This window comes from Triticum dicoccoides, chromosome 2B (genome assembly GCF_002162155.2).
Source record: "Triticum dicoccoides isolate Atlit2015 ecotype Zavitan chromosome 2B, WEW_v2.0, whole genome shotgun sequence".
NCBI lineage: Eukaryota > Viridiplantae > Streptophyta > Magnoliopsida > Poales > Poaceae > Triticum > Triticum dicoccoides.
In genome coordinates, this window is record NC_041383.1 from 172,689,320 (window position 1) to 172,715,962 (window position 26,643).

Genomic DNA, 26,643 nt, shown 5'->3' on the forward strand with positions numbered 1-26,643 from the left:
CTCATGCGATGTTGCAAGCACGTCACTACTGCAAGTCGACAAGGACGACACGCCGCTGGAAGCCGGCACTCAGGGGTGAGGTGCTACTTCAAGGGCATCAATGTTGCAACACGGGCGTGGCTCTTTGCACGATGCTACAAGTCCCACCATCCGATGCTGCAAAGCGGCATTGCCGTTGCAAGCCGGTGCCGCTAACGACACGCCGCTGCAACTTTCAGGGGCGGCGTGCTGCTGCAAATGGCGGCAATGTTGCAAATGACTGACGCCTAGCGGTGGAAAAAAAAGTGGCGTGTATGCTCAGACGGCAATATATGGCCAAATGGGTCAATTGTCTCGCAGCTCTTTTCGTTTTCCACGCGAGGGCGAGGCGAAGACATCGCTGACACGGAACGTTCCCCCGTCCCGGTGGGCGGCCGCTCCAGGCTGGCGCACAAGTGGGCCGCGTCGGTCAAGCGATTGCAGAATTACTGGTTAACGCGGGCGCCATTTCCATATCAGATCGGATCCTCCCACTCCATCGCTGGACGCGATCACGCGCGCCGAGGGACACAGAATCCGCCCCCCTCCTCAATACTCGGACTCCACGGCCAGCGTCCGTCCGTCCGTCCGTCGCAGGGAGAGAGAGACAGAGAGGGCGAGGGAGGGAGGCCAGATTCGGCGGGCGGGAGATGAGCGGGTCGGAGGAGGAGGCGGCGCATGCGGCCGGCCGGGGCGGGGGCAGCGGGGGCGGGGGCGGGGGCGGCGCGGGCGGGTCGTCGGGGAGCGGCGGCGAGGGCCACCCGCGCCGGCGGTTCGACGACAAGACCCTGGTGGCGCGCACGTCGCTCATCCTCTGGCACACGCACCAGAACGACGCGGCCGCCGTGCGCAAGCTGCTCGACGAGGACGGCACGCTCGTCAGCGCCCGCGACTACGACAGCCGCACGCCGCTCCACGTCGCCGCGCTCCACGGATGGCAGGAAGTCGCCGAGTGCCTCCTCGCCAAGGGCGCAGACGTCAACGCGCTCGACCGCTGGCAGAACACGGTGATCCTTCCTCCTTCCCCCCTTCCGCCTCGTCTGGTCGTCTCGCCTCTCGGTTGGTAATGGGGGCGTTGGGGCGTCGGCGTTGGGCTGGATTCGGGTCATGATGCGGCCCGGGCTTCTTCGCGTGCTGAAATCATTCGGGTTTGCCGTTTGTGTTGAGCTCATTTTGGCCCGTATTCCGATTGGATTTGCTTTCTTCCGTCATGAATTGAATTCGTTCTGATGATTATTCTCGAGGGAAAAACGATGAGCATTAGCCTCTTGTTTGCACTTGAGCTTTTCATTCGTCTCATGTCACTCGTGCCACCATCTGCCTTGGGCACTTGGTTGGGAGCTCCGGCTGCGCTCCACGAAATTAGGATTACCACTGGGAATTGACGGGGCTTGTCCTATATGATGTAGTTGCTCAAATGCGTCTGCAACGAGTTCGGTGTTGAATGCATATTTGTTGGGTGCTTGGTTATATTTATGCTGCATGGTTGTGACTGTATGCTTGATATTTGAGATAATAATTGCTCACGATGCTAACTTTTGGTTTATTTACAGCCACTTGCTGATGCAGAGGGTGCAAAGAGGCATGCTATGATCGAACTGCTCAAGAAGCATGGCGGGTTGACATTCGTAAGTTGCCATTCACTTGGGTTCGGTTTAATAGATTGTCTTGGCTATTCATTGCGAAGTTGTAGTAGGGGTGTTTAGCTTCAAACATTAGCTCAATATTTCTAAATTTGTAACATGACACCAGGTGTTCCGATTTCACCAGTAACTGTATGGTATGGAATTTTGTGGGTGAGTGCCCCATATATTGCTCTGCAGCTGTCTTTGTCATGTTTCTGAATTTGTATCCAGGGCACCTGGTCCCAAATATTGTTACCAGAAGTGGAAGTGGAGTCTTTGGATGTGTCTGTGTTGTTTGTGGAAAATGTTAGATGAGGTACAATGGATGATTCCGGTATCTTGTTGCTTTACACATGAGCATCAGTCAGAGATTGCTGTATGTAGAACAGACGTGTCATTGTTGATTAGGAGATCATAGTGGATAATACTAAGGATGTGTTTCAGAGGTTTGCTTGTCTATTTTCGTTTAATGGGTAGTTCTGGTGCACCTTTCAAGCGTGACCAAATTAATTATGCTTTACATAGTTGGAATAAATGTTATGTTTGGGTAAGAGCTGTTTAATAATCATCGAGACATCATTTGATGCTTATAGTTGTCACCTGCCTTTAATCATGCTCTGAAATCTGATGCGCTGGATTCCTCTGATTCATTTTTGCTGCAGGGGAAAACTGGAAGCCACTTTGAAGCAAAGTCAATTCCACCTCCCCTAACAAACAAGGCTGACTGGGAGATTAACCCACTTGAATTAGATTTCACAAAAGCAGTAATGATCGGAAAGGTCAGTATTCTTGAATTATCTCTTGGTTATGTGCAACTATTAATCTGTTATATACTCCAATGTTTATGTGATGCAAAGCAGTCTTAGTTAAGCATTGCAATTGTTATCAAGGCAAACTGAGACTGTTGTGATTTCAAGCTTGATTTAATGCTAGTTGTTAGTTAACTAATGGACCTCGCATTTCTCATGATTACAAAATGTCCATGGCTCGCATTTTGAAGTTTATCCAGTTGGGTAGCATTTGGCTTGTTATTACCGTAGTGAGCAAGGGGGAACTATGACCCATAATTTTTCCATCGGTTAAGTCATTAGTTGTATATTTGGTATGTCAAATTAGCTAGAGGCAATAAACTTACTGTTTAGTTCCAGTCGTTTTACATGCTGACAGAATAATGGATGTTAAACATATTTCGACGGTAAAAAAATCATTTTAGATATTTGATTGAAAGTAAGCTCGGTTTAATACTAGGAAGATAATGTGCATATATTGTCTACATTTGCATAATAAATGTGTGCTTTGCTCCTCATTTAGTTCATTAAACCTGCTAACCACTGCAGGGTTCTTTTGGTGAAATCCTGAAAGCAAATTGGCGAGGAACACCAATTGCTGTCAAACGCATTCTTCCATCATTATCCGACGATAGACTGGTTATGTAAGTAAAGTTTATTCACACAATCACCCCGCTCCCACATTTTGGACACAGCTGCCAGCTTTCTAGTACTCCAGCTGATTGGCTAGGACTAGCCTATTGCATTTCTATATGGTTAACTAATGTTCTGTTCAAGGTGTGACTGGACACCTTATAATCTTCTGCAGCATGTTTTATCTCATGGAATATTTCCTTACCAGCTACTTACCTGGTTTGCAGCCAAGATTTTAAGCATGAAGTCAATTTGCTAATAAAGCTGAGGCATCCAAATATTGTACAGTTCCTTGGAGCAGTCACAGAAACCAAGCCTTTGATGCTAGTTACCGAGTTCCTCCGAGGAGTACGCAATCTGTTTTGGAAGTCAACTACCCTGTGATGTGGACTCTATGGCACTCATTAATGTTGTACTAAATGCATTTCCAGGGTGATCTTCATCAATATCTCAAGGAGAAAGGCTCCCTCTCCCCACTTACTGCCGTTAACTTCGCATTGGACATCGCAAGGTATTCTCATCTTTATGTGCTTAGCTCTTACTTACTACTCCCTCCGTTAGAGATTTCAATAAGGACTACATACAGATGTATATAAACATACTCCCTCCGTCCCAAAATTCTTGTCTTAGATTAGTCTAGATACGGATGTATCTAATACTAAAACGTGACTTGATACATCCGTATTTAGTCAAATCCAAGACAAGAATTTTGGGACGGAGGGAGTATTTTAGAGTGTAGATTCACTCATTTTGCTCCATATGTAGTCCGCATTGGAATCTCTAAAAAGACTGATATTTAGGAACGAAGGAAATATATACTGCATAATCTGGATAAATATGATTGATACTTCTGCAAGATTAACTGAATCCTTCTCTTGGAAAATTAACTACCTATGCCCTTGAATATATAGTTTCGACAATCTTATTATGGTTCATATGTTAGATCATTTTAATCTATATAATGCATTTATAGTGAACCCTGATTCTCTTATGCGCCTCTCGTTCATCTGTAAGATACTCGCTAATCAGAGTTGACTCTTAATTTTGTTGTCAACAAATCATCCAAGTGATCAGTAATAGTAAACTGTTGGTACTAGTTATAGTGGCATGGTCTCTTTATATCTATTTGAACTGCAATGTGGGTTTATACAAACACCACGTCCTTGAACCATCACACAGTATCCTTTCTTATTCTTTGGATTATTCTTTGGAAATAAGTACTTTGCATGATAGGTTCTAGCATATGAATAATCACTTGATCTGGTGATCTGTTTTTAATCAGAAATAAAATGATTCATGTGTTTCTCTTGATTATCTTCTGCAGAGGCATGGCCTATCTTCATAACGAGCCTAATGTTATAATTCATCGGGACTTAAAGCCAAGGTATGATGCCTTTTACCTGTTTTTGCTAATGCGAGCAACTTCATAGCTGGTCTAACCTATTATGTCTATCCCCAGAAATATTCTTTTAGTTAATACTGCTGCCAACCACTTGAAAGTTGGAGATTTCGGTCTTAGCAAAATTATCAAATCTCAGCATGCCAATGATGTATACAAGATGACCGGAGAGACCGGAAGCTGTAAGTCCCCATAAGTTATTTGATTTTTCTTTCCTCTCTTATACTTATCCCCACTAGTTGGCTTGATAATTGTTCAAAAATATAGATCGGTACATGGCTCCTGAAGTTTTCAAGCACCGGAAATATGACAAGAAAGTTGATATTTTCTCCTTTGCCATGATACTTTATGAGGTAATTTTCCATCTAAACTTAGAATCCATCAGCGTGTCATATTGTATGATCATGCCTGTCCAAAATGACAGTAAATGTTCCTTTCAATTGTAGATGCTGGAAGGGGATTCACCTTTTTCCAGTTATGAACCTTATGAGGCTGCTAAGTATGTATCAGATGGGCATCGCCCAACTTTCCGTTCAAAAGGACATACCGCTGAGCTGAAAGAGTAAGTGCAAGCTGAACAGTACCCTCTTAATATTCGAAAGTGCTATTGTGAGCTCGAGCTCACAGGCACCCTTTGCTACAGTACACGTGAAAAAATATTTAAAATTTTCAAAAAAAATCTGAATTTTTTTGGCAACAAACATTGATGTTTTTTCGACATGCGTGCAAAATTTCATGACAAAATGACATTCATGCAGGTCTCGGCAAAAAAACAAAATCGATGCTCCAAACTGCTTCCAAAAACAGTTTTTTTGGAGCATTTTTGTTTTTTTGCCGAGACCTCCACAAATGTCATTTCATCATGAAAATTGGCACGCATGTAGAAAAACCATCAAAGTTTCTTGAAAAAAAATCAGATTTTTTTTGAATTTGTTTTACTATTTTTTCGGATTTACTGTTCATCCGGGATCACATGCTCCATTCCCATATTCGAAACTTAATATTCTGCTATTGCCATGTTCATGTAAGTCTTCAGTGTTGTAACATGGTTTTCCTAATTGTAGATTGACTGAGGTATGTTGGGCTGCGGATATCAATTTGAGACCATCTTTCCTAGAGATACTCAAGAGGCTGGAGAAGATCAAGGAAAGCTTGGCATCCCACGATCACCACTGGCATTTATTCTCACAATAACAATGCATATATTTCGTTACGAGCAATTTAAACTACAGGTGTTGTTGTGAATCTGAATTGATTTACTTGGGAAATTGGTGCGGATTGTGTACAGATTAGATGGGTCAAAAAATGTCCTCTGAAATGACAAAAACTCTGCTGCTTTTCTTTCAGCTAAAGCTGATATATTCTTGTTTTCCCCATATCATTATTGCTTTTAGCTAATTCTGAAAGCTTGGAGAGTTATTAAGCCCATAGTTTTACGTTGTTCCTTGAAATTGCTTCAGTAGAGTGTAGAGCTCTTATTTGCAACTGTGACTCTGTAGGGAAATACCAACTTTTAAATCTGGAGAACTGAAAGGAACTTTTGACATTTGCATAGACCAACTGTGTTCCCATCGTTTGGCAGAGTCAGCTGCCAAAGTAGCCAAATTTTGGCTTAAACACGTGGGCGAGCGAGATTGACACCATCATGAAAATAATGCAGTTTTATTTTTGTAGTTTCCTCTGCAACTGATGGGGTGGTGGTGATTGATCGAATCATGAATAAACCGCTGCCGATAGGTGTTAACATCTGTTGTATGTATGTTTTGTTATCGAGCATGATGTTCTTTGTGTGCAATGTTCAACAGAAAATAATAAACTGGTGTTGTTTTCTGCATGTTAGCTCAAAGTTCTCATTTGTAAATACTTGTTCTTTTAGGTCCCACTTGCTACCCCAGTTTTTCAACAGAAAAAAAAACAATTCTGAAAAAATAAAATTTCTATGCATAACTTTTTCTATCATCACAAAAGAAATCTACATGAAGTACCATGGCAAGATTGTTGTGACATTGAAATTAAACACGAAAATTGAGCTGGTGATCTAGTAAATAAATCATGTGTGAATTGACCATGCCTTGCTTATGCATTGTTTGTTGGCAACGGATAGCCAAATTTTGATTTAAGCGGTGCAGTATCAACAAAAACACATTCAAATTCCTGAAATAGCACACAAAATCCTCACATGAGTACAAATGCAACATCTATAACAAAACAGAACTCAAAACATATATTTTTGGAAGAGTGGCAGAATTTGCAAGTTGTAAAGCAACACAAGCTGGCTTGAAAATCAAAATAAGGAATTATTGCTGCTTTCTCAAAGAGAAAATTGGCCCACTAGTGTAGATTTTATTTCCTATGTTTTAGTTGGAGACATTCATTAAAAATGTAACCGCACTGCCACATTATTATTAATAAAATTTAAATTAGGGATTGGTGGGGCCTTCTCACAGGGAGAAGACACCCTTAAAAAAATTAGGGTATGCTGCTTAGTGTGGCGTGCACACGGTATTCTTTAGTAAAAGGCGAAAGAATAGTTCGCTCTGTGCTCACCACGCAGCTGCGTGCCTTTCACCACTCGCACCACCCGCTCTTATATAGCCCACCTCCCTCCCCTTTCTCCCCCAGATAGGCGAGGTGGGACTAAACGAGAACAGCGCTCCGCCTCTTCCACTTTGACTCCCACGGAACAGCGCTCCCACAGAACTACAGAAGGACAATATGGGCCAGCAAGGTGATCAGCCCACTCGAGAGGCAACAATAGCCCAGCCCAACAGACCCATCGCCTCACTTCTTTTTTAACGCGTCGCTTCACACACTTCTGCAACTCCTTTTGTGTGCAGCAAAACAAAACAGAATTTGATCCGTTTCTCAGGAAAAAAAAACTGAACCTCGCAACAACTCCATTTGAGTGCGGCAAACAAAACAGAATTTGATCCGTTTCTCAGAAAAATAACTGCACCTCTCTACATATTCCTTCATAGGTCGTGTGAGATTGTGTAAAATCGTGTGTTCTTTTTTCTGAACCCGGGAAACAGAAGGAACAGTACTGATAACAGTAGCAGCGTTGCCATCGGAGAAACCGAACGGGCGGTGAGGTGAGAGAGAGAGAGTGGGTGTGAACTGGCGTGGGGGGGTGACGGGAGGGGACATGGGGAGTTATGAGCCGTCGTGTCCTCTTCCGCGCGTCCCCAGGCGTGCAGGCGCTCGCCACGCATGGCTCGAGCGAGCCTGGCTCACAAAAAACGGTCGATTCGGCCGTTGCCCAGGCCTGCTTTGAGGTTCGCGCGGGCCACGAATTGCATGCGACCCAGGCAACCAAACGGGCCAGATTCTTCCCGCGCGGGCCTAGCTCTATGTCAGTGCCCAAATATCTCAAGTTTTGGAACTCGTCGCTTGCTAGATAGTATACGGAGTGCAGTTGTCCACACTCGAGATGTAGAAGCATCGGAGTGATGCAAACTTTCGAGGATCTACAAATCCTGTTGTTCAACCATCTGAGCTTGAACAACAGCCACCACCTGAGCTTGAACAACAGGTAAGATAGGTGGGGAACACACGAGGATACCATCCACGGCAGTCGTCTTGGTAGAACTATGCCAGACAGTGTCAGCTCACGAGTCTCGTAAGGTCTGGCATCTATTGGCTTTGGTACCGGGCAGCATGCCTTTGCTGCAGAAACTCACCTATTGGCTACTCCCTCCATTCCTAAATATAAGTCTTTTTAGAGATTTCAACAAGGGACTATATACGGAGCAAAATGAGTGAATCTACACTCTAAAATATGTCTATGTACATTCATATGTTGTAGTTCATTTGAAACCATTAAAAAGACTTATATTTAAAAACGGAAGGAGTAAATGGCAAGAATTGCGACGATGATGAGATGGAGGAAACACAAGCAAAATTGAGGCACGCCACCAGGATCCACCCCGACAGTCCTGCCCTTTCAATACGAAGCCACAACTACAAGGATGCTTCGCCACTCTCCGGCCGGCCTCCACTAGACCACCCCTCCCCTCGCCGTCGCCGGAGGAGGCCGCCGGGCGAAGCCCCGCGGCGGACGGCGGCGGCGAGGTTGCGTGCAGCCTCCTCTCCAGCCTGCTGCGTTCTCTCCTTCTCCCTCAGACCCAAAATCCCCCCACGCCTCCTGCTTCCATGCTTGCTTGGCTACGGCTGCCGGCCATCTAAATGCATCGGCTGCCCCTGCTCTGGCCCCATGGCTGCCGGATGTGGCTGCTGGTCCTTGTGGACGGGGCGCTGACCGGTAAAATTTCGAGCTGACGGCTTGTGTGGACGACTGCTCGGCGCGGCGCTGTGGGGGCGCGGCTGGGTGGCCGGCGGTGGCCGTCGCGGTGGGCCTGCGGGTTCGATGGCGGGGGGTTGCGGGCACGGGCGTGCTGGCGCGGGGCGTCCTCGTCCTGGGTGCGCGTGGCCCTGGGCGTGTGGCGCGGTCGTGGTGGCGCCTGGTGCTGGTGCGGGCGGCCACGGACGCGCGTCGAGTCAGGGGAGCTGCGGGCGAGGTGGATCCAGAGCGGCCGGCGCGCCGGCTCCAGATCTGGCAGTGGTCGGAGCTTGCCAAGATCCCCGTCCCCGATCTGGCGATCTTCGAGGCGGTCGGTCATGGGATGGTGCTCGGCGGCTTGGTTGGCGCTGCCGGCAGTGTTGGTGAATGCGTGGCTTGCTTCTGGCTCGGGGCATGCCGGTCGTGATGGCGGGTGGCCTGGCGACGATCTCGGGCTGGATCTGAACTGCAGTGGTCCGAATAGGGTCCTATACGGTGGTGCTCTGGGAGAAATCCCTGCTCACCCATTGTGTGAGCCGACCACGACGGCGCCTCCCCGGCGTCGTATACCTTCCTAGAGGCGTGGTCTTCGAGCTGTTCCGTGTGGATCTGCTTCGGCGTCGTTCAGGCCGTTTTGCTGTAGGGATATGCTCAAACTCCGGGTGAGAACCTTTCATCAACTATGTCGATGTCGGCGGCAGCGGCGTCTATGGACATCGTCTTCCTCGCAGGAGGTGCCGCTGTGGAGCTCCAGCACCTATGGTATTTTGATTTGTGGTCTCCGGGTGAAAACCCAAGATCGGGCTTGCCGGATCGGATGATGGTGTTGTGTCTTCGACAGCACTACCTCCTTGGAGGCGTCATCTTGGAGGCCCAAACCATGGCCCCTGTTGCTGTTGTGTGGTTCAGGCTGGTGCGTTTGGTGGTGGTGATGCGCCCAGCTTGGGGCCGACGGTGGTGTATTTCTTTTTCAGGTGTTTCTCTTGGCTGTCCTTCGTGTGGTCTCCGTCTTGTTGCTGTGCATGCTCAAGACCCTCCCATGGTTGCCGTTGTGCTGCGGTGAGCTCTGGGCTCTTGGTGTTGTCTTGGTTCACCTTTGCTCAATGACGACGCAATGATGCCTCCCCAACCTGCTAATCGTTCTGACCGCCCGTGGCGGATCTTCCAGTCAAGGTTCGTGTTACGGTTTGGCACTCGTTGATTGTGGTTGATCCTCTGTTGTGCCGTGGGGCTCGGTACGCACGCCGGTGCGGTGCGTTAGGTTGTTTGCAGAGTCTTGGTATTGTGATCCCTCGACAGAACCCCACATCTACTTGTGTCTCTCGTGGTGTTGGTCTTTCTGCCTGCTAGCTAGGTCATGCCCTCTCCTGGGTGGCACTTTTTTCTCATCTTCTGTAACCTTGTTACCTGTATGGTTTTCGGCCCGGTTTTCCTCATAAACGGGGTCAACTTGTTTAGATTTTTGATCCGGTTTTCCTTATAAACTGGATCAGCCAAAGCTTAAGGGGTCACTCTTGGCTTTGACAATTTTTTGAGCAATATATTCAGGTGGGGATCCTCCCCCCCCCCCGTGACCGTTCAAAAAAAAACTACAAGGATGCTTCTTGAGGCACAAGACCAAGAACAGATGCTACCGAGGTTAATTACTCAATCACTCAAGCGTGTGCTACGTGATGGTGGAAAGGTTTCGGCCACTCACGAAGAGGTATGTATAATACAGTATATCGTTAACTATTTCAGCCAGACGATGGTGGTGCGCGCAAGATAACTCGTATCACCAGAGAGGAGGGGGGCAGCGAGCATTGCTTAAATCATGGTGTGCCACTAGGAGGTATCTACCTCATTCTCTTCCATTCAGTTTTGATATAGTACATCCACCGATCCACGTGTATGCATGCGTGTTAGTGTGTCTTCGTGTCTTTGTCTTCTACTCCCTCTCTCAACGCTCTTATATTAGTTTACAGAGGGAGTGAGTACTTCTTCCTACCACATATGCACCCCTTCTCTGGATAAACTAGTAAACATGAATTTAGAGTTTTAACCGATTTGTTGCTTTGTAATGTACTTGTCTTAACTGAATATTTGTATCATTGTTTTTGGTCTTCTTGGGATCTCGACCCTTGTGGTTTTTTCTTCTCTGAAGACCTTTTGGATTATATGGTTGTTCTCCAATTTTGGGTGAATTGCTTCTCTATACCTTGATTTAGTATACAAAACTTCAATATCTACTACGGTGTCGTACGTACTTCCCTCTGCTCTTTTTATTTTATTTTATACTAGCAAATATGCCCGTGCGTTGCAACGGGAGAAAAGCTATTAGATTATGCACGTGCGATAGATAGAAAAAAATTATGAACCAAATGCCAGGATGAGATAAGGACTTTTAGAATGTAATTTCATAAAGTATGTCTCGGTGATGTCATGACGAGATAAAAGACTTTTAAAAAGTCATTTTAAAAATAAAAAATGTGATGGTCTCATCACGACTTGATTTTCTAACGCGTCATAACGAAAAAAATGTCGGTGATAAAACTGCATTGATGGACACTGCATGAGCTAGACCGATGAGTGAGTGCCTTGCCTTGACCTAGCATAGCGGTGTTTATAATAATTAGTAATGTGGTATAAAAAATATAGCTGTGTATGAAGGCAAAATAGAAATTTAGTCATTTTTATATAGCTTACAAAAATTAACCCTTAGAAAGTTGTGTCAATTTTTGAGGGTTCAACGGTGTACAAGACATGGAAAACTTTTTTTTATCCAAATCGAGGGACTGAATACAATCATGAAGCGACCCCTACAGATCTCCTGCGACGGTTCATTATGTTCATTATTTATGGATCTGTTTTAATTTTTGTGAACATATTCCAAACTTTAATGGACATTTTTTAAATTCCCTAATATGTTTTGAATACTGGATATTTTTAAAAAATCATGAACATTTTTTGTTTCCTGAAAATTTATTTGAAACCGTGATAGTTTTTTATAATATGTGAACAATTTTTTGAAATCATGATCATTTTATGATTTTCCGAATGTTTTTTTAATTCACAAACAGTTTATAATTTTTCAAGACTTTTTCTGAAATATTTTTTTCCTGGAAATCATGAATAAATTTAAAGAAGAAAAAACTAAAACAGAAATAAGAACGTGAAAGGCAAAAAATGAAATAAAAGCAGGGGCGTTGCAACCTGCAAATGGGCCGGCCTATGTGTGCGGGAGGAGTAGGCGCGTCATAACGAAAAAAATGTCGGTGATAAAACTGCATTGATGGACACTGCATGAGCTAGACCGATGAGTGAGTGCCTTGCCTTGACCTAGCGTAGCGGTGTTTATAATAATTAGTAATGTGGTATAAAAAATATAGCTGTGTATGAAGGCAAAATAGAAATTTAGTCATTTTTATATAGCTTACAAAAATTAACCCTTAGAAAGTTGTGTCAATTTTTGAGGGTTCAACGGTGTACAAGATATGGAAAACTTTTTTTTATCCAAATCGAGGGACTGAATACAATCATGAAGCGACCCCTACAGATCTTCTGCGATGGTTCATTATGTTCATTATTTATGGATCTGTTTTAATTTTTGTGAACATATTCCAAACTTTAATGGACATTTTTTAAATTCCCTAATATGTGTTGAATACTGGATATTTTTAAAAAATCATGAACATTTTTTATTTCCTGAAAATTTATTTGAAACCGTGATAGTTTTTTATAATATGTGAACAATTTTTTGAAATCATGATCATTTTATGATTTTCCGAATGTTTTTTGTAATTCACAAACAGTTTATAATTTTTCAAGACTTTTTTTGAAATATTTTTTTCCTGGAAATCACGAATAAATTTAAAGAAGAAAAAACTAAAACAGAAATAAGAACGTGAAAGGCAAAAAATGAAATAAAAGCAGGGGCGTTGCAACCTGCACATGGGCCGGCATATGTGTGCGGGAGGAGTAGGCGCGCTTGCGAGACGAAAAAGAAGAGATAAAAGGTGGGCAGGCGGGGATCGAACCCTGGTCCCTGTGGTGGAAGCGTGCAGCGCTGGCCACTGCGCTGAGCCATCTTTGTGTTATATTAGGGGATCTCGGCTTATATAAACCCGAACTAACAGTGCGATGCGTGAACCGTTTTTTGCCACTTACGGATGGCATTGGTGGGTAAATTTTGCCAACTTCGAGGGTATTTTTTATGACGGACGACCAGAAGCACTATTTGCTTTATTAGTAGGGAAAGATAAGACAGTCATACCTGTCCTTTCCTGTGTGTGCATTGTTGTCAAATTTATGCATTTACTTCAACTATTTGAATCTTTTATATCCTTACAAATTAAGAAGACCATCAGGTAAAATCGAAGCCATTTTGTGGTTTGTGTGTACCGGAATGATGGGCAGATACCCTTTTAATTTTGTCCCAGGCATACCAAGCTCCTGGAAGACAAGGACGATGGGTCTCCACCTCGACCTTCCAATACCCCTTCCTTTACTTTGTGGAGGGTCCTCGTGGAGTGGTTGGCCTCAGGGATAATGCCGAGAACATCTTATTGGACGAGACAAAAGATGTGTGCAGTGGGTATGAGAGTGGAGAAGTTGTACCAGAGGGACCCGGCCAACAATGATCGTCTCATAGTGGTGTATCCAGTTAAGATGCATAAAATTCAAGAATGTGAGAAAAGAACAGAGCAAATTTCTAAGCCCAATAGATTTTTGTGTAGAAAGATGCTTTTGCATCCACATATTATTGCAACTCTTCGTTTCAGCCCGGGCAACGATGAACTAGGTCGTAGTCGTGTAGCCCGGACACAAGCAAAGCAACATCTGTTCAAGCTTATCTTTTCAGAACCGCAATATATTCTTCCAGACTTTCCTCCGTCCTTTTCTCTGGTTTTAATCTTAGCGTATTCACGTCCAGGAAACCAATGAAGATTGCTGCAAGATTTGTCAATGAAGAGGTCAAAGGATGCAAGCAGAGTAGGATCAATACATAAGATATCTCTTTCGCAAAATAGAAATATCTCTTTCGCAAAAAAGAAAACATAGATATCTGGCCCAATGAGCATGCATTTTGTCTGGACAAATACAACAAATACTTCATAGACAGCATGCTGCAGATACCAAGAAACATATAAAAATACTGCTTTATGAAATCTCACCTTTTAAATTCAAATAGATGAGAATAAACTACTTTGTTGATACATGCTCTCTATGGTTCCACTAACATATAGTTTTGCCCAGATCTAGAGGAATTACATGTGCTAATGTCGACATAGCACCTCGGTAGCAGCTCTTACCTAACAATCCCACTGGCAATCTATGCTGCACTATAGTGAGACCGCATCGGCCGTGTCAAACTTTGCCTCTACAGACAACTTGAATGCACTACAGTGAGACCGCATCGGCCGTGTCAAACTTTGCCTCTCCATGAGTCTAATCGACATCATAGAAGGGAATATGAAATTGCTAACTCAAAACCAACTAGGACCTCACTATCACCAACCAAGCCACCCGTTGTATTAGTCCATATATAGATACATACTAAGAAGACTAGGTCCGTAAAGGTTCCATTTTTCTGGTTTTTTTGAAAAAAAATTACGGCAGCACGACGCGTGTGATGGGGAGTACTTGACGTGCTCTATTTTTTACCTGATTATTAGGCGTTTTGCATGTTTCGTTTACCTATGTCGGTCGCCGCTTTACCTGGGTATCGATCGTGCGCCACGTACGTTTCCTGTGGCTTTGACTGGTAGTTTCTTCGTTTGCCACGATTCAGTTCTGGATTCGTTTTGATTTTTTTTATAGCGCCGAGGCTATTCGCGAACCATCTGCACCGCTTTCGTAGGAGGATAAAATACCCCATCTCTCGCAAAAGCAGCAGCTCGGCGAGAATACGGCAGCAGCGTGCGGCGTGACGAGAATAGAGCAGCGCCGCGGCATGGCACGGTGTCCTCTTACCCAGGTATCTCTTGCTCTTCCTCCTCCTCTCTTTCCTTCCCCTTTCCATCTTACTTCTCCTCCCTGGTTGATGTCGTGCCGCCGTTGTGCAGATCGGCAGGAGCAACACTCTGGGGCAGTGGCGTTACATGAGGGTCAGCAGCGTGCTTACAGGGCATCCGCTGCCGTGACCTGCAGCGGCTTCTCCCAAGTTCCCCACCACAACCTTGACCTGCAGGTTCTTCACTTAAATCTACCTCAGTAAGTTCCTCTTGGGTCCAATTCTTGCTCCTCAAGTATCCCCAGCTTTTCCCATAATTCTTTGCGTAGATATCGGTGTTTTTTGTTGGAGAAGCAAACCAGGAGGAGGTGGTGGCAGAATCAGCGATGGACGCAATGTACGTGTGCATGTATGGTCTCGTGTTGTTCTATCTTTTCTCTGTCTCGGTTTTTTTGAGGTTGTCATATGACTGGTCGGTGGGTCTGCTCATGGTTCTGTTGTGCTTCTACCACAGATGTTCTAGCCCGGCTGTTCCGATCGGCGCTGCATCTGTTCCGGGTATGTTTTTAAAGGTTGAAGGTAGTTTTGCTGCTGTACGTGTTGTGTTCATATTTGTTGTGTAGTCTTCGTGTTAGCTCCAGATCCTAATGAAGCACGCTGGCGGCGGCAGGAGATTCTCCGGGGGAAGCGTCCTCTTGATCCATCTTCTCATGTGTGTATCTATCTATGTTTGGTTCATCACATTTTTGGTTATTGGGCTTGGCTTTCTTCTTTTTTCTCAGTTTCGTTCATGTTTTTTCTTTTGCAGATGAGTTGTTGGGCTGCCCTATTGATAGGCACATTCAGCCCATGGTTAGTGTATTTGTTCATCGTGATCTTGCTCCTGTGGATTTGTTCCAGCGACGCCAAGGACAGCATCTCGGCTGCCTTCATTGTGCGTTGTTGCAGCCAGAGAGCACGATTGCAGATCGTGCTAGACCGTGCGTCGGTGCGAACCTCAGGCTTGGTGTCTCCCACCCTGCCCACCCTCTGCTGCAGCACACAGCCGAACACCAGAAGATCCGTCTTTTTTTAATGCCCATACATAAAAGCTAGGTAGACATCAACGCTGCCGGCTACCTGCTGTTTTTGGTACGAGATACTATTTTACAGATCGGTCAATTTTTCAGTACTTCTTGCAAGTTCTAACCGGAAGCTAGGATGGAGCAGCCACTACGCTGGACTAGGTTACTGGACAGCTTCGCTCCTCTCTCCCCTCGCTGATGCTTGGTTTTGTACTCCTTGATGAAGAAAACACCATCTTGTTCAATACATCATAGCTCCAAACCAAAAAAAAACTTGGATCTTGAACCAGTAGCCTACTCTCATGTTACTTGAGTGCATATTGGTTACCTAAGTCTTAGTCTCTTAGACCTAGCGTTTTAATTACAAATCTTATTTTGAGATTGATTATTTCTAGCCTGTTATTTCAGCTTCATTATAGTGTTCCTTAGGTTCTATATGCATCAATACAGGCTTCATAATTTTGGGGAACAATCACTTCTTCATAGAAAAAGAGGATCTCCTAAATTAGTAGAGAGTTCAGCTTATCTTTGATATAATTTTGTGCCCCTTGTCTTCAGATCTACTAAGAGTTGCAGAAGGCCAAATTCAGCAATTTAGAGTTGCGGAAGGCAAAATTCAACACATAAATTTTGAGTAGGTATTTTTGGCCTTCCCATTGTATTTTTCTTTTCATAGTACGATAGATTCAACATCAATTTTTTTGTATAAATGTCTAGGGTATCTATTGAGAATTTGTGCATGCAGTCTTATCACTATAAAATATAGGGATTAATTATAAGGAATAATTTTAATCTATGAATAAGAAGTATACATATGTGGTGTGATATTTCACTGTTTTTTTTACCTTTTTTTTCCTATTAAAAGGATTATTGGCGAATCCGATCTGCGTGCCCAAAGTGATTGGGCTTCCACATGATATATGGTTTTGTTGTGTTTCTCTTTTCAACTTAGTTTGATTCCTTCTTTTCCCATACATTACTCCTTGTACAATGTATTTATATAACAGTTTTGTAGAGATAATATGCTGTTGCCAAATGTTCCATGATCAAAGTATTAGTGGAGCTTCTCCTTAAGTGCATGTTTGCATCTGTTGCTGCTAATTTTGGGATTATTACTTTGGGCATTTTCCGCATGGTTGTCTTATGAATAATGGACTAGATGACTGAAAGCATGTTACAAGCTCGACCAAAAAATAGCTCCTTCCATACTTGCTGCTGATTACTAATCTCCCAAGTTGTGCCATTGAGTAGCTCCTTTCATCTTTGCGGATGATTATTATTTTCTGCGGTTCGCACTAAGGTGTTCAATTGGATAGAAGTAGGAGGAAAGGCTATGTGGCGGTGGAAAGAGGTATCAAAGGAGAATCAGAAAGACAAATATAACATAATTAGGAACTGTCAGAAGAATTCGACACTTCTTACATGCATTTATTAAATTTTATTTGATGGATGGTAATGATAAATACAAAAGTAGAGCCATTTTACAATCAGGAAGCCCATTGCAGAGTTCTACAATACCACTCAACAACTAAAATTGCAGGTATACAATATATCAAAGGAGATGAATGGGATAGCCCACAATGTAGCTCATCATATTCTGACAAGATCAACAGGACATGTTTTTAGTTGTTTTAGTTTAGCTCATTCTCACTCAACTTGTCTTGTCATCTCCACACTGCCTACTTCTAACATCCAGGTAGTTGTAATTCATGTTGTACACTGCTACTTAGTTGAATGAAGTTGGCGCCTTCCCCGTTAAAGAAACACAAATTCATCTAATTACATGAGTTGTTTTCACCGATAAGTATTGCACATATGTGCTTCATTGATATTTCAAGTGCACAGTTTGCTACTTTGGATTGAATATATTGATTCTTAACATGATTTCTATTGCACTACAATGTTGTAGGTGTTGCTATTCTTTAGATTACTCACCTAGCAAAGAGGAAGATGCATGCTTCGGTGGATCAAATAGATGTACCCTACCTTATATAAATTACTTTATCATGAATCAAGTCTTGGGACGACTTACCGAATATTACAAAAAAAAACTAATTAGTATATCAATCCATATGGCGCGGCGTGCCGCCGCGCGCTACCCGCTAGTGTAACTTCAAGCTACGCAAGCAAGGCATGTAAAGAGCTCTTGAGAACATAGATATAAGGAAACAGAAGAAGCAAACACGGGAGAGAGAGAGAGAGAGAGAGAGAGAGAGCTAGGGTGAGAGTCCAGCCCACCGAGCATGGCCATCGAGTTTGCCACGGGGGCGATGCGCTCCCTCATTCCCAAACTGGGGGAACTGCTCCTGGATGAGTACAACCTGAAGGGAACTGTGAAGAAGGGGATTAGGGACCTCAAGGCCGAGCTCGAGACCATGCAAGCTGCTCTTGAGAAGGTCTCCAACGTGCCATTGGACCAGCTTAATTCACAAGTCAAGATCTGGGCCAATGAAGTCAGGGAGCTGTCCTATGCCATAGAGGACAGTCTTGACTCATCCATGGTGCGCATAGATGGTCTTCAGCCTACAAAACCACGCACCTTCAAGGGCTTCATCAAGAAGACCCGCAACAAGGTCAGCAGCTTCAAGATCCGCCATAGAATAGCTGATGACATCAAACACATTAAGATTCAAGTTAGGGAGGTCAAGGAACGGTTTGAAAGGTACAAGATCAACGATGTTATGTCTAATCTCACCACAACGACAGTTGACCCTCGTCTCTTGGCTATGTACAACAAGGTATCTGACCTTGTTGGCATTGACAAGGCAATGGATGAGCTAATGAGGATGTTGCCTGAGAAAAGTGAATTGTTGAAGAATCAACAACTCAAGACTGTCTCCGTTGTTGGATTCGGAGGATTAGGCAAGACAACTCTGGCTAGAGCAGTTTATGACAAGCTTAGCAGTTCATCCACTTGTAGGTGTTCTGTACCAGTGGGTCAAAACCCTGACACGAAGAAAGTTCTTAGGGACATACTCCATGAACTTGACAAGGAAAAGTACATAAACATCACTGCATCAAAAATGGATGCAAGGCAGCTCATCGATGAGGTGCGTGGATTTCTTGGGAACAAGAGGTACGCACTTAATACACTACCATATGCTACTCAAGTCCTTCTATGCAACCTATCCTCATCTAGTTAGAATAGATTACTAAGTTGGCTAAGTATTCCCTGACAACATGTTGCATCAATTGGGTACAGTATAATATCTTCACCATACTATGGAACCGACAGGTGGTAGGCCAGTAAGACCTGTTAGTGGCATCAGTGGTTGAATATTGAAGGGAAAGCACCAGAGCATCCATAGCAGATCTTCCTTACGCAAATGTCATCTTCTCTCTTCCTCCCATCTCTTCTACTAGTGGACTCACTTTCTTCATCTGTCTAGCTACCGACCCATTCTCGTGGTAGGATCTCGTGATAATTTGATAAAGTGTGGTAATTTAAGTTGAAATTTGTTATCGAAGCTAAATGTTTGAAGATCTGAGATCAGAGTTTGATATGAATTAAGTTGCTACATAAAGTATCTAAGCCTACTGACCGTATGAAAATACCACCAAATTTCCACTTTGAATTACTATTTTTGAAGACGGATGTTACAAATGAAAGATTCAAATGTACACCTTGCCAAATATGCAACCTATAAACATATGAATGAGGTGACCCTGTTTCTAGAAGCAAATTGGAGAAAATTGCTAAATTATGGATTTTCGTGATCCTAGCTAGGGAGCTTTTCTCCCTCTTTTTGTATTACGTGTTTCATTAAGCATTGGTATTTATGATTTTTAACGGCTTTCTTTTTTGAGAGTCGGTCTGTTTTATGCAGAGTTGGCATGCTTCTTGTTTTACTTGCACTACTATGTATTCTAGACAAATTGTTTTGGTAATTCAAGTCTTCTGCCTTCTCATGAAAATAGGTACTTTGTCGTTATGGATGACATATGGGATATACCAACGTGGGAAGTGATAAAGTGTGCTTTACTGGACACTAAATCTGATAGTAGAGTAATCACAACTACTCGTAATATTAAGTTGGCAAGAGAATTGGTGAAATTTATAACATGAAACCGCTTTCCAATGTTGACTCCAAATCCTTATTCTATACAAGAACATGTGGTGGTGAAGGAGTAAGTTTAGATAACCAACCTGCTGAAGTAACAAGCAAGATTTTAAAGAAATGTGGTGGTGTGCCATTAGCTATCATTACAATGGCTAGCTTGCTTGTTGGTAAACGAAGTGAGGAACTGAGGATTGGTCTAAGGTTTACGATGCCATTGGCTTTGGGCATGAAGACAACGAAGTTGTTCATAACACAAGAAAGATATTGTCTTTTAGCTATTATGATCTCCCTTCCGATCTAAAGACATGTTTATTGTATCTAAGTATGTTTCGTGAGGATAGCTTTATTGAGAAAATACCACTCATATGGAGGTTGGTCTCTGAAGGTTTTGTACCTGATAGAGAAGGAATGGGTCATTTGAGGTAGGAGAGATCTATTTCAATGAGCTAGTAAACAAAAGCATGATCCGATGGAAAGAATTTGATGAACGTCGGAAAGTTCTAAGTGGTTGTCATGTCCATGACATGGTGCTTGATCTCATTCGCACAATATCAAATGATGTGAACTTTGTTACAGTAGATGCCATGGAGAAGAATAGCATATGTTCGCAAGGCAAACAAACCAATAAGGTTCGCAGATTAGCACTTCACGGAGCAAGTGTGGAACACAACTCTAGCATTCAAATGGAATGGGTGAGGTCATTTACTGCTATCTCGTGCAGTGATAGTGGAATGCCTCAACTGTCAATCTTTAAAGTATTACGTGTACTAGTTATAGAGGATTGTGTTTTTCCTGAAGGCCATAGTCTCAAGGATCTTGGCAAGTTGGTCCAGCTGAGGTACCTAGGACTAGTGGGGACGTCGGTCAAGCTCCCGGAAGGAATAGGGCATGATCTAAAATTTCTTGAGATATTGGACGTCAAGGGAGGTACCATAAGTGAGTTGCCATCATCTATTGGTGAGCTAAAGAATTTGAGGTGCTTGTGGGCTGATAAGGGTACAGAGATGAAGGGTGAGATAGAGAAACCGACATGCCTTGAAGAGTTGCGGCTTTATTCGGTGGACAAATGTCCAAACTTCTGCTCTATGGTGGGGAAGCTAACAGAGTTGAGGGAGCTCAACATCCATTTCAACCAAATGGCAGAGACGGCGGGCAAGACTCTGGTGGAGTCTCTGTGCAACCTGCACAAGATCCGCAGCCTGGCTACCTGGCCTCATGGTCTATCCTCGCATGTTCTGGGTGGTAGCTTGGAATACTTCGCACCCAGTTCAAACCTCCGTTTGTTCCATATGTTGAGGATACTTATACCCAAGATGCCATCGTGGATCAATTGTTTGCGTGTTCCACTCCTTTTTCGCCTGTGTTTGCATGTGGAGGTGGTAGAAGCTCAGGATATTCAAACCCTTGGAAGGTTACCGTCGCTCCTCCAACTCATGCTCAGAGTGGAGAAAAGGTGCACATCATGTACTTTTGGCAGCGATGAGTTTCACAAACTGAGTTTGCTGAAGACCAATATGGAGATCTGTATTGGACAAGGAGCATTGCCGATGCTTAAAACACTGGCATACAGTGCCAGCGCTCGAGAAACGGATGTGGCCAGCTTGGTAACCTTGTTGATATGGAGTGGGAATTGCCCTTTGCTGGAGAACGTCAGCTGTTCTATTAACTGCGCTAACAGTGGGAATGTGGAGATACTGGAGGCAGCGCTGATGATCGCCGCCAAACATCATCCCAATTATCCCAAGCTCAAGGTAGAAAGAGAGAACTACGTCCGACCAGAAGGCAGGTCGAGAGGTAGTGCACCGCACTACTGCAAACAAAGAAGAGGTAAGTACACACTACATCATGTTGCACTACAGTATATAGAGAAAATAATATACATATATATATATCATGTCACTGACGTCCGGCCGGCCGGTTTTCTCTCATTAATCTGCAGGCAGGCATTGATGTTGCCACTATTTTCTCTTCCTTCAGTCAGGAGGGGATGACTCAACCTTAAATTGCACTCGCACTATTCCCCTTCCCTCAGTCATGCAATCAAGCTGGTATACTATAGTACTATGCCTCCTCTGTCTTCACCTCCTTGTTTCTTCAACTTGTATATATTCGTCAACATGCACTCAAATATATATGTGCCAACTTATTTATTTTGCATCTTTCCCAATTGATTAATCTGGACGGATTTTGCTAAGAAACTTCCCGATTTACTATTCCAAATTTGTATTTTTATTGGTGATTTTGAACTCCCAATTTGAAGGCTTCCACGGTTTTGTTGCCAACATTTGGAAGAACTCTTAACTCAGCATTCGTTGAGCTTAATTTGTCCATCAGTGCCGAAAATGTCATATAACAAAATAGTTGTCGCCTTTAGCATGCATTAGACTAGTAAGAAAAAAAATTAGCAAAACATGTTTATTTGGTTGTAGAGTGATTTTGGGGGGGAAATACAGCTTCATAACAAGAAAGATAATTAGTTGCTTATTGCTTTTGCTTTAGAGTTGGCGTTTTGTTTAACACTAAATAAAGGTTTGTCTGTTTTGCGCCGTCAGAATAGTTTTTCGGTTAAAATAACTTGGCTCATATGTAGCAAGAAAAATACTAAAATGAAAAGAGGGTTTTATTATCTTTGTACCATATGTCTCTTAATTATTTGATAAATCCAAAAAAAGGAAAAAAGGGGAAAATGGCCTTCATTGTCTTTTTAGGTTTGTTTTTTGCGTTCATCCTTTTTCTTTTCACTTTTTTGGGAGGGTGTGTGGGGAACTCCGCCTATGCCATTTTAAAGTAACATTTATAATTGCATGGCCGGTCTCAAGCCCAGGGAAAGGAGAGACCACCAATGTGCTTGTAGAGTGTGCTTGTAGAGGGTAATACAGTAATATACTTTAGAGCATCCATGAGGTAGTTGGTATGGCTAGCTTTGAGTCTTACCGTCATTCGTCAACCCCCGATCGGTGACGCGGAATAAGTTAATAATGCAACTTGCATTCAGCTTTCATTTTCGGGAAAGGAGGGAATAATGCTCCGGACGTCCGCAACATCTTGCAACTCTTATGCATGGTTCTATGCCCAGTTTGTAGTTCAGAAGACAGTGACGATGTGCACGAGAATAACTCCTGTTGTCTGAACTTACATTTTCTACTGCCGCCCTTCTTAATTAATCCTGTCTACAATCTATTGTCATATTATTGATCATGCATGCGCGGCTGTTGGTCGGGCCCTGTCATGCGCATATGTAGTAGTACAATAAACAAGTGGCAGTTAACAAATGCAACATTATCATCGCTAGGTGTGCTCCCATGTCTTGATTACCAATCTAGTAACTGTACTCTATATGATTAGGAGTCATTTCTTCCAGACCCTTGGTAAGTTAGCATGTGTATATTGCTAACTAACTGCCAATCATAACGACATTAGACTCATCACAGAATAACTTAACCAGTCAAGACTAAACTCGTCACACCAATCTTTTTTGAAAGGTGGGCAGTGTTCACACCAAACAAATGTTCCTCCCGCCCAGGTAACTAAACAAATATCAGTTAATAAATGCAATCTTATTGTGTTTGATAATCATGCAGTTTTGAATACCTTTACCAGTAGGTGGACCTTCTGTGGTTGTATGTCTTGTGGCGGTTTGCTTTATTTATAAAGCGGGACGAAAGCCTTTTTCGGTAATACCTTTACCAGTAGGTGGTAACAGACCGGCTGAAACAATATATGTAAGGACGCAGTAGTATTAGGTAGCTGGACATGACAACTAGAATTACTAGATGGATACCCAGCGCGTTGCTTCAAAAAATATTATTGCAAGCAGGCACAAACAAAAACCAAATGAAGCTATTAATTCTAGCTTGTGAGTTTTGAGTACAAAAATACTACTCCCTCCGTCCCATAATATAAGAGTGTTTTGACACTAGTGTAGTGTTCATATTTCCTTTACGATGGATCGGATAAAAATTTGAATCCAATCAACACCTTAGGGAAGATAAATAAAAAATATTCTCAAGACCCTTAGTTAAATCGAGATTTGCTGCAACTAGTAATGTTTGCAACCAAGATCTTGGTTTCTTGGTTGAGAAGATGTATCACACTTTTTTTTGTGGATGAATGCAGCCTTGGCTGCTGCATTCAATTAAAGTCTGGGCTGTGGGATCCTGCGTTGTGTTTCTTATAGTAAATTTACAAGTGTGCACATCTGATTTGAGTGTGCATGACATTGTTTACAGAGTATCAAATAGACTAACAAGCAAGAAGCTGGTGCAAAATACTGAATTTGGTCCAGCAATATAGTTTCTTTCTCTCTTTTTTTGTCCAAATAGTAAAGCTTTAGGGGAACTTAAGCTACATCACCACAGGTTAAGATGCATTCATGTTCATATTATTTTCCATATTGTTGAATGAGATGGAGAGATTGGACGGCCTTGCCGTTGCCGTTGGGAATCTCCTCGGAAGCATGCATTGGATCCGCAGCCCCATGAGCTGAGCTCCGGCTGAACAAGTGGATGTAGGCAGGGCTTAATTAGGGAGAAAAACTGCAGCTAGGGTTTAATCCCGCAATAAAGAAGAGGGGAGAAATTAAATTGGGAGAGGAGGGGAAGGAGAATATCTCAAACGGTCAAACCTGTGAAACCGTGGGACGAATCAAATTCAATCGGTCGGTGGCCGCCGCCGGGGACGGGCGCCTCAGGTCGCCGGCGCCGCTCCTTTCTCTGTCGTAGCGGTGGAGGAACCGGACAGGGTGAATTGTTTTTTTTTGACACCGATAACGGGTCCTCCTAATCGGCGCCCTCAGCGCTCGCTTTTTTTTTGAAAGTAGCGCCCTCAGCGCTCGCTACTGTTCTGTCTAGAGAGCGAGAGAGACAATAGACAGAGAAGTAAAAGTGATTCGTTGTTCTCATTGATGATTGGATTACACATATATATAGCCCCCGAAGGGGTGCGTCCGAAGTGACACGAAACAACCGTCTTGATTAGGAAAAGCAGGGATTAATAGGATTAATTAAATCCTGACACTCCCCCTAATCCATGCTTGTTAGTGTAAGTATCATCATCTTGAAAAAGCTCCTCCAAAAACCCTGTGGGAAAAATATGAGGAGATAGGTGTTTGATATATTGCTAAACTCCTTCAAACCCAGTGGGGAAAATAAGGAGAAAATGGCACAACATTATATCATTGTCTCTTTTAACTCAATATGAGAAAATTCACAGAGTTTAGAGGACAATAAATATGTCATATATACTTTCCCAAAAACCCCGGTGGGGAAAACAGAAAGTATAACATATGATCTCATGTTGATATTACCTCATTAAAAACGTTTATGAGAATATGTAAAGTAAACTCATTAAGGGAAAAAGAGTATAATATGATGCATTGAACATGAACAATTCAGGAAGATACTCCCCCTATTCTTGCAAAACTCGAAGCCGTCACATACCAAAACATAGAAGTTGGTAGAGACCCGCTGAACAAATCAGTCGCATGATTTGACTTGCAAGATAAGCAATATAGTGATATTACTTATTATGTAACCTGTTTGCATCCGGGCAACACAAGAAACATTATCGTTGATATAATGGTTGGTGAATGTAGCCATAAGGTCTGTTTCGAAGACTCTTCATGAGGGGGCTACCACACCTAGTAGGAACACTAAACTTGTCTATGATCTGACATAGTGGGGATCTGATCGATGTATCCAATGATATCGGTGTTCACATTTCTGTGAAACTGAAAAACCAGGACAAGATGTTTGATGCCTCGGAGATATCGGAAGATATTCTTGAGTACCAACCAATTGTGTTTGGTGGATCCAATGGCATTATGGAACGTTGAGTCCCAATATCTCATTTTCATTATCTCTTGGTCTAAATAGATCTTTCTCTATATCTAGAGAATGAACTACCATGAGAGTTATTGATGGATAAGATTTGTCCACAATGAATTTATCCAATATATTTTGGATATAGACAATATAGTATACCATAATGCATGAATGAAGGTGCTCAAGTTGTAGTAACGAGCGGTGTTTTGGTTTACCCAAATCCTTCATTTAAACTCCGTCATTAGATGATTACATGTGTCGTCATTGCAGACATACAAACATGGATAATCATCTTTGCAGGAGTAATCCTTTTGTATAAGGAACTCACTACATCGGTTGTACCATATGTACCGACCACAATAAGTCGTATGGTGACTTACTAGTTTTACACAATGTATGTTGCATTTTGTATTTCGATTCAGAATTGAGATTCCATCAGAAATCAATCATATATGTCTGAATCTAGTGATCCACATGGATATGTAATCACTACATCTATCAACTGCAGAGATAGATGATTTTGTACTGCCAATGATATAAGTTATCGGAAAGAGATTCCACCTCTGGAGAATAGTTGGGTATCTGCGTGAACCCTTGTGTTACAATACTTGCTCTTTGTTTCACCACCTCGTTGTTCTCAATTCTGCTTCCAGAAGAAAACTGGTGTAGGTATCGCTTATGAATACCTTCCCATTATTGAGCAAGATCATTTCTACCTAGATTATACCCTTTGCTTGAGTTCAGTCCGAGTGTTGTTCACACTTTGCCATGGCCATGGTCTTTGGATCTGAAACATTTGAAAGGTTTTTACAATCTAGTTGAGAAATGTATGTCGACAATTGTAGACTTCCGGTTATATGTTTCTCCAGAATCTATATATTAATATAGAGTTGATGGAAATATTGTTACCCATGGTGACTGCTCGCGATTTCTCAATGCGGTTGAGTCGGGTATTCCGATGTCCCGGTCATTGTGTGCACTATGACCTGGGTTGGTGGAGGTTTCCCGTCCACTGGGTGTAG

The 26,643-nt window shown here is 43.0% G+C and overlaps 1 protein-coding gene, 1 long non-coding RNA gene and 2 pseudogenes across 2 annotated transcripts; 3 read left to right on the forward strand and 1 right to left on the reverse strand.

Moving 5' to 3' along the window:
- The first annotated feature begins 454 nt into the window (after positions 1-454).
- Positions 455-5,891, forward strand: LOC119362864 (integrin-linked protein kinase 1-like). Its single transcript, XM_037628138.1, has 11 exons — positions 455-1,025; positions 1,572-1,646; positions 2,306-2,422; positions 2,981-3,075; positions 3,292-3,412; positions 3,496-3,575; positions 4,389-4,448; positions 4,524-4,645; positions 4,731-4,816; positions 4,910-5,025; positions 5,528-5,891. The coding sequence occupies exons 1-11, from the start codon at positions 669-671 to the stop codon at positions 5,655-5,657; spliced, it is 1,359 nt and encodes a 452-aa protein (XP_037484035.1). The 5' UTR covers positions 455-668; the 3' UTR covers positions 5,658-5,891.
- A 1,016-nt stretch (positions 5,892-6,907) lies between these two features.
- On the reverse strand, positions 6,908-7,019 carry LOC119266149 (annotated as a pseudogene).
- Positions 7,020-8,358: 1,339 nt separating this feature from the next.
- Positions 8,359-13,612, forward strand: LOC119362865. Its single transcript, XR_005173655.1, has 2 exons — positions 8,359-10,573; positions 13,161-13,612. It is a non-coding gene; the product is annotated as an uncharacterized LOC119362865 (long non-coding RNA).
- Positions 13,613-14,601: 989 nt separating this feature from the next.
- On the forward strand, positions 14,602-22,229 carry LOC119362866 (annotated as a pseudogene).
- The last annotated feature ends 4,414 nt before the right edge of the window (positions 22,230-26,643 follow it).